This window comes from Chrysochloris asiatica, unplaced genomic scaffold (assembly GCF_000296735.1).
Source record: "Chrysochloris asiatica unplaced genomic scaffold, ChrAsi1.0 scaffold00054, whole genome shotgun sequence".
NCBI lineage: Eukaryota > Metazoa > Chordata > Mammalia > Afrosoricida > Chrysochloridae > Chrysochloris > Chrysochloris asiatica.
In genome coordinates, this window is record NW_006408572.1 from 7,739,831 (window position 1) to 7,745,830 (window position 6,000).

At 54.5% G+C, this 6,000-nt stretch overlaps 1 protein-coding gene across 1 annotated transcript in view; it reads right to left on the minus strand.

The window, feature by feature from the left end:
* The window catches only part of KIF1C (kinesin family member 1C), a 29,598-nt gene extending 25,351 nt beyond the window's left edge, over window positions 1–4,247 (minus strand). Inside the window, exons 1-10 of the mRNA XM_006863307.1 lie at window positions 4,127–4,247; window positions 3,746–3,878; window positions 3,286–3,362; window positions 2,844–3,023; window positions 2,007–2,072; window positions 1,483–1,661; window positions 1,288–1,399; window positions 781–858; window positions 591–656; window positions 425–500 (exon numbers count right to left, since the gene is read on the minus strand). Coding sequence (XP_006863369.1) covers window positions 425–500; window positions 591–656; window positions 781–858; window positions 1,288–1,399; window positions 1,483–1,661; window positions 2,007–2,072; window positions 2,844–3,023; window positions 3,286–3,362; window positions 3,746–3,851 — 940 coding nt within the window. The 5' untranslated portion in view covers window positions 3,852–3,878; window positions 4,127–4,247. The remainder of the gene's footprint in view (window positions 1–424; window positions 501–590; window positions 657–780; window positions 859–1,287; window positions 1,400–1,482; window positions 1,662–2,006; window positions 2,073–2,843; window positions 3,024–3,285; window positions 3,363–3,745; window positions 3,879–4,126) is intronic.
* Window positions 4,248–6,000: the final 1,753 nt, after the last annotated feature.

Genomic DNA, 6,000 nt, shown 5'->3' on the forward strand with positions numbered 1-6,000 from the left:
AATGTTCTCTCATATAAACCTATCATGTAATTCACAATAAAACATTAAAAAAAAAAAGAGGTCTGACATGGTCTCTGTCTGAGGTAGGGTGAAGCTAACCATGAAACCCGGTGGTCAGAGGAGAGAGAATGATATCAGGGAGATAGTAGAGATCAGAGGGGCAGTCACCAGTGGGAAAGAGCTTAAGTCAGCAGTAGGAGTGGGTGAGAGTAGGTCATGGGTGGCCAGGTCAATGAGACCCTTAACTTGGCAGAGGGGCTGTGGCCTCAATCTCAGCACGAATCTTTCAAGGTTGTTCTCTGGGTCAGTAGGAAAGTGAGACATATGTAGGACAGTGGTCAGTGGATTCCACAGTGACAAAGGGATTTGTCAGATGAACCAAAGGAGTTAGTGGGCTGGTAGCAGGGTTGGAGAAGCCCCTCACCCAGATTCTCTTTGAGCAGCCAGGTGAGCACAGAGTCCCGGTAAGGGATAAAGTCCGACTTCCGTTTCTTTGATTGCTAGAGATGGAAAAGGCATGGGGATGAGAGTGGGCCATCCCCTCTGCCACCTTCCTAGAGCCCCTTTCTCTCCGAACCCCCAGGCTTTACCATGTCCGCAAGGGCAGAGATCACCTTCCCTAGAGTTGTCAGGGACTTGTTGATGTTGGCGCCTTCCTGGAATGGAATGAGGAACATGAGAAATGAGACCTTCCTCTCCCCACTGAATCCACCTCCCCAGCCAGAGACCCCTGCACACCGTCCCACCACTGCCCCCTTCACACCTCCTAAGCCCCCTTACCTTTAGGCGCATGCCCCGAGCCCCTGAGGAGTCAGCCCGCTCACTACCAGCCAGGTCCACCAAACTGATCTTACTAACCTGAGAGTCAGAAGAAAAGAGGCAGGAGGTGACTGGGCTCAGGGGAGATAGACGGGCATGGAAATCAGCGGTGTGACTATTCAGCAGGAATTTGGGTAATTGACAAGGGAGAAAAGGTGAGGAGGGTGAGGGAAAGAGGAAGGAGGAAAACAAGATCTGAAGGTAAAAGTGAGGAGTTGGCTACTCACTCATTTGTTCACTTAGTCAGTTACAAACTTACATGCCCACTATGTGTCAGAATAATGGACACAGTGGGACTCAAGCCCTGCATGGGGAAGTCTTGTAAGAGAAAGAAACCAAGAAACAAGAGATTATAGCACACAGCTCTGCTGGCAGGACAGAGAACTGTGGAAGCCCAGAGGAAGTACCCAACCCAGCTCTTTCCATCACATCATTGTCCATACTGACAGGTCAGGGACAGGCTCCCACCTTCTCCGAGTCCAGCCCAGTAAGCTGGTCGTGGCAGCGCTGCGTAAAGACAATAGTGAAGACAGCATGGGAACGGCTGCTGGTCTCATTCATGTTGGTGGCAGCTACAGTCCTGGGGAAGAGCGGGAAGGGTCAGTGGGGTCCTGCCTCTCCCCTTCCAACCCTGGCCCCCTCCCCATCCCCAGCCTGCCTCACCGCGCCTTATTGCCACAATCCATGAGGTCGGCAATATCTGCGTAGGAGGTCACAGCCAATTTAGACAGGTCCTGCACATAGGGGCCTAGGATGGGGTGCTCCCGGACCCGCAGAGAGCCCCTACTCTTGGGGTTCAAGAGGTCTCGTACCCGTTCACAATAGATCTCCATATAGCTCACCTGAAAGAGAAGCAAACAAGAAGTAACCAAGCTGCAACACTAACAAGAGCACTGCCTCTAGACTCCACTAGACAGGATCCAGAAAATGCAGCTACCATGAATTTGATTCTCCTACCAAACAACCCTAGGAGGTGACTTGATAATTATCTCCATTTCACAGATAAACACACTCAGGCACTGAGAGATTAAATCACTTGCTCAGAGTCACAGTTAGTAACTGGCAGAGCCAGAACTGGATCCCAGGCTGTCTGACTCCAGTGACTGCCCTCAGTCCTACTCATTCAAGTCTAATGCCTCCCTGCCAGAGAAACCCCACCTCCCACCCGCACTGAGACCTGGACTTACCTCCACAGAATAGGACAGCTCAGCACTCTGATTCTTATTAACACGGGAGAAGAGGTCCTCACAGAGCTGAGGGAACACAGAGACAAATCACTATACCTCCTGTTCGTGACATACTTACATTACAGTGTTCAGTACTGGCAAGTCCTGTCCCACGGGACCCTAATTAACCCTTACCCAAACCTTCGAGAAAGGGGTCACTGCCATTTTACAGATGGGAAGACTGAAGCTCAGAGGTTCACACTTGCCCGGGGACACAGGGATAACATTCAGGAAGTCAGGATGCAAAACCCAGACATCCTGACTTCAAAGCCTGAGTGAGAGCCAGGCCCTATGCTGCACAGCCAATGAGAAATCAGGGTCAACTCTCAGTTATCCTGGTGTGGTGCTGTAAGATAAGCACTGGACTACCAACTGCAAAGTTGGCTGTCTAAACCCATCATCCTTTCCTAGGAAACCCTATATAGAAGCGCTATGGATCAGAACCGACTCCACAGCACTTAAAAATAACTCAGTTATCCACAACTGGCTTTTTCTACAGTCAACACCTTGATGACAGTACACAAGTCTGTGGGGAAACTGAGCCCAGCAATAACTATAAAGAAAGCCCAAACAGTAAGCAGTGGAAAATCCAGGGTTATAGTATAACACTCTCTGACTTCAACATCTTGGCTCTTTTCACTAGGTGTCCAGGTAGAACCCTGTCACATCCCCTATCTCTAACAGCCTCAGACAGCCAACTCGATGCTCTATAATCCTTAGGTCCTGTCCTGGCTCCTAGAGAGCAGCTGCCAATGCTCCTACCCTGGCTGCCCTGCCACGTCCCAGGTGTGTGTGTACCTGGGGCACGATGCCCTGCTGCCCAGGCTCCTGCCTTCCCATCATGGTGTAGGATTTCCCAGCCCCGGTCTGCCCATAAGCAAAGATGCACACATTGTAGCCTTCAAAGGCATGGAGCAGCATCTCTTCACCGATGTCTCGATACACCTGTTGCTGAGATGCAAACTGGGGGTCGTCGGCCTGGGTGGAAGGGGGACACAGAAAGATATCAAAGAGCCCTGGAGAGCTGTGTCCTTAAGTTTCTAGCTTCTAAGAGTCCTGCCCCCATCATCACTGACTGCCCAAAGGTCCTGCCCAACCCCTACCAACATGTCCTAATCATCTGAGAAAAGCCTCCCAACCAACCCCCTGGAGGCCAATTTCTCTCAGCAATCCCCTCTCCCCAGAACCCAAATCTCTGGTCCCTCAGAGTTTAGCTCCTTCCCCAACCCAGTGGCCTCACCGAGGTGTGTGACCAATAGGAGTAATCGAAGGTGAAGCTTTTGGGGGCATCCTTGCTCTGTTTGGGATTGACGATGGCTGTGAGGGCAGAAGAAAGCAAAGAGAGGAAGACGAAGTTCAGGTACTCCCAACCTCTGCCCACACCCCAAAAGGCCCTAGTATCCAGGTGGCCCAATCCCCAACCCTGTTCATCTCTCCCCTTTAATATTCCCCACCCCCTCTAGTCCCTAAAGCTAATTTTGGCTTCCTAGGACCCGCCCCCAGTGAGCAGTCTCTCTGGATTGGGCAATGGAGGGCTCCAGGCCAACAGTTCCCCTCCCAGGGGCACAGAAAGGCCAAATTGCCCCAGCACCACCCTTACAACTAGCACCTGCTCTGTGCCCAGCAGAGCCCTGCCCAAGCTTCAGCCTGGTGGGACTGGCCTGTGTGGGGGACCCAGTCAGGCCCTGGGACTCACTTACAGGTGGTGTTGCCCTGCATGCTGACCACACACTTAGCATCATGGCTGGTTTCACGGGCGTTGAAGGGCCGAACCCTCACTGCCACTTTCACTGAGGCGCCAGCCATGGCTCCAGATACTGCCACCCTCCTCAGCTGGAGGACAGAGAAGGAAGGGGTGATTAGAGCCCCTTGGGGGTCCCAGACATTGCCTCCTAACTTCTCATAACAACTAGGCTCACCACCATCCTACCCCAGCTACCCAGCCTTTCAAAGACCCAGTTCCCATTCCCCTGGCCTTGTTCCCAAATATCACTCTCCTGAGGAAATCCCAGAGATGTTCCTGCTTTTCTCCCCAACCATATCCCAGCTGACAGAGACCTGGGCCATCACCCCAGAGTTACCTGGCGTCCTGGCCCCAGATCAGGGGGTCTGTATCAGTTCTGGCTGCTACCCGCCCTTGTAGGGGGCGCCCCATCCTACGTTTGGGGCCTGGCCACTCCAGCTGGAGCTGTGGGGGAAGCCCTGGTTGTGGGGTAAGAGTTGTTAGAAGGCACCTGTGATTTCAGAGGTCTAACAGGTGTGAGGGACCATTAGGAAATGTTAAGGATGGCTGCCCCTCTGAAGTGGCCGAATGCAATGTGAATCCAAGGGCAGACACGGTGATATTTTTATTCCTCGTCACTCACAAGTGTACTGAACGTTCAGATAGAGAAGAGAGAGAGGCTGGACAGAGGGCAATTCAGAGACAGGGACACCATGGTCAGAGACAATGAGGGTGGTGGGAATGGGGCAGAAAGTCACATACACCAATAAAATGACAGACATGAGACAGAAGACAAGACTGAGGTCATGCTCTGAAAAACCAAAACAAGAAAAGGAAAGGAGGAAGAGATACAAAGGATCTCAAACAGCGATGTTAAACAGGCAGGAAGGGAGCTGAGGCAAAAGCTCAAAACAGGAGCCCAGGAGAGAGATGAAGGAAAAAACCTCAAACACAGAATCTGCTCTAAATTCCCCCACAGGACCAGCAAAGGAGAAAGGAGAAACCAGTTCCTACCTAGAGCCCACACATCTCCAAACACAAGGGAGGGAAAACTAAGGGGCAAAGTCCAAGGGCTGGAAATGTGGCCCAGGACTGGGATCCACAGGGCCTGCTCCTGGGCCCCAAACCCCTTGCCCAGCCTCCAGCACTTCCTCCCCAGGATCTAGGACAATGGGTAGGGTAGGGTGGGGTCATCCTGTATCCATCCCTACCAAACCCCAGGGCTCCAGTTGGGAACCTCAGAATACCTGCGGCTTTAGGGAGAGGGGGCTCTAGAGGGCTCCCAGGAAGGGGAGAGAAGGGAAAGAAAGCCGACAGTCCCAGCCACCCCCCTCCACCCACCACCCACGCCGCCTAGGGCTAGTGCTGTGGCGTCTGCTGCCTTGGGGAAGGTGCCAGCCTGAAGCCCAGGAATGTGGGTGATCCGGGTGCCCACACCCTGGGAGGAGAGGCTGAGCAGCCCACGCCCACGGATAGAAGGGTGGAGAATGGTGAAGAGGGTTCAGGGATGTCCAGGATCCCTTCCACATCCCCAAAGGACCCCAACCCCTGTCATGCTGGGCCTCACCTCACCAGCCTTCCTGAGCAGGACATGGGAGGGGTGCAGGGGATGGTCAGTCCCAGGGCAGGAAGGGAGCAGCAGAGGCTGCCTCAGGAAGTACAACCCTGACCCCAGACCCATGGAAGGGGCGCTGGTGGGGACAAACAATGCTAGTGCCATTGCAGGATGATGGGGCAGGGTATAGGGTGGCACGACCAGGGACAGCGAAGTAAAGGAACAGAGAGTAGACACAGGTCGGCAGCGGGACACCGGGAGGCGCCCGCAGCCGGGATCAGGCCCGCCGACCCGAAAGAGAGTCTCTGGCCCCCTGTACCCTGGCCACCCCGCGGCTCTCAAGCAGGCCCGGGTCCCGGCCTCTCCGGGCGGCCTTGAAGACCCGTCCTCCTGTCCAGCCAGTCGACGGCCGGCCCGGGCCTGGCACCTCTCTCCGCCTCCTTGGGACAAATAGCACATGATCCCGGCGCTCTCGCGCCCAGCGGGCCCCCGCCGGGTCGTGCAACCAGGGACCCCGGGTCCGCATCCCTCAACTGGACACATTCTTGCGCGGGCACCTCTCCCTTCCCCTCCCCCTAAGCTCTCACCTCGTCCCGGCAGGGCTCCCCAGCAGCTCAGCAGAGTGCAAAGGGACAAACTTTCCGGCGAACGTGGGACGCGAGTCGGGACAGGTTCGG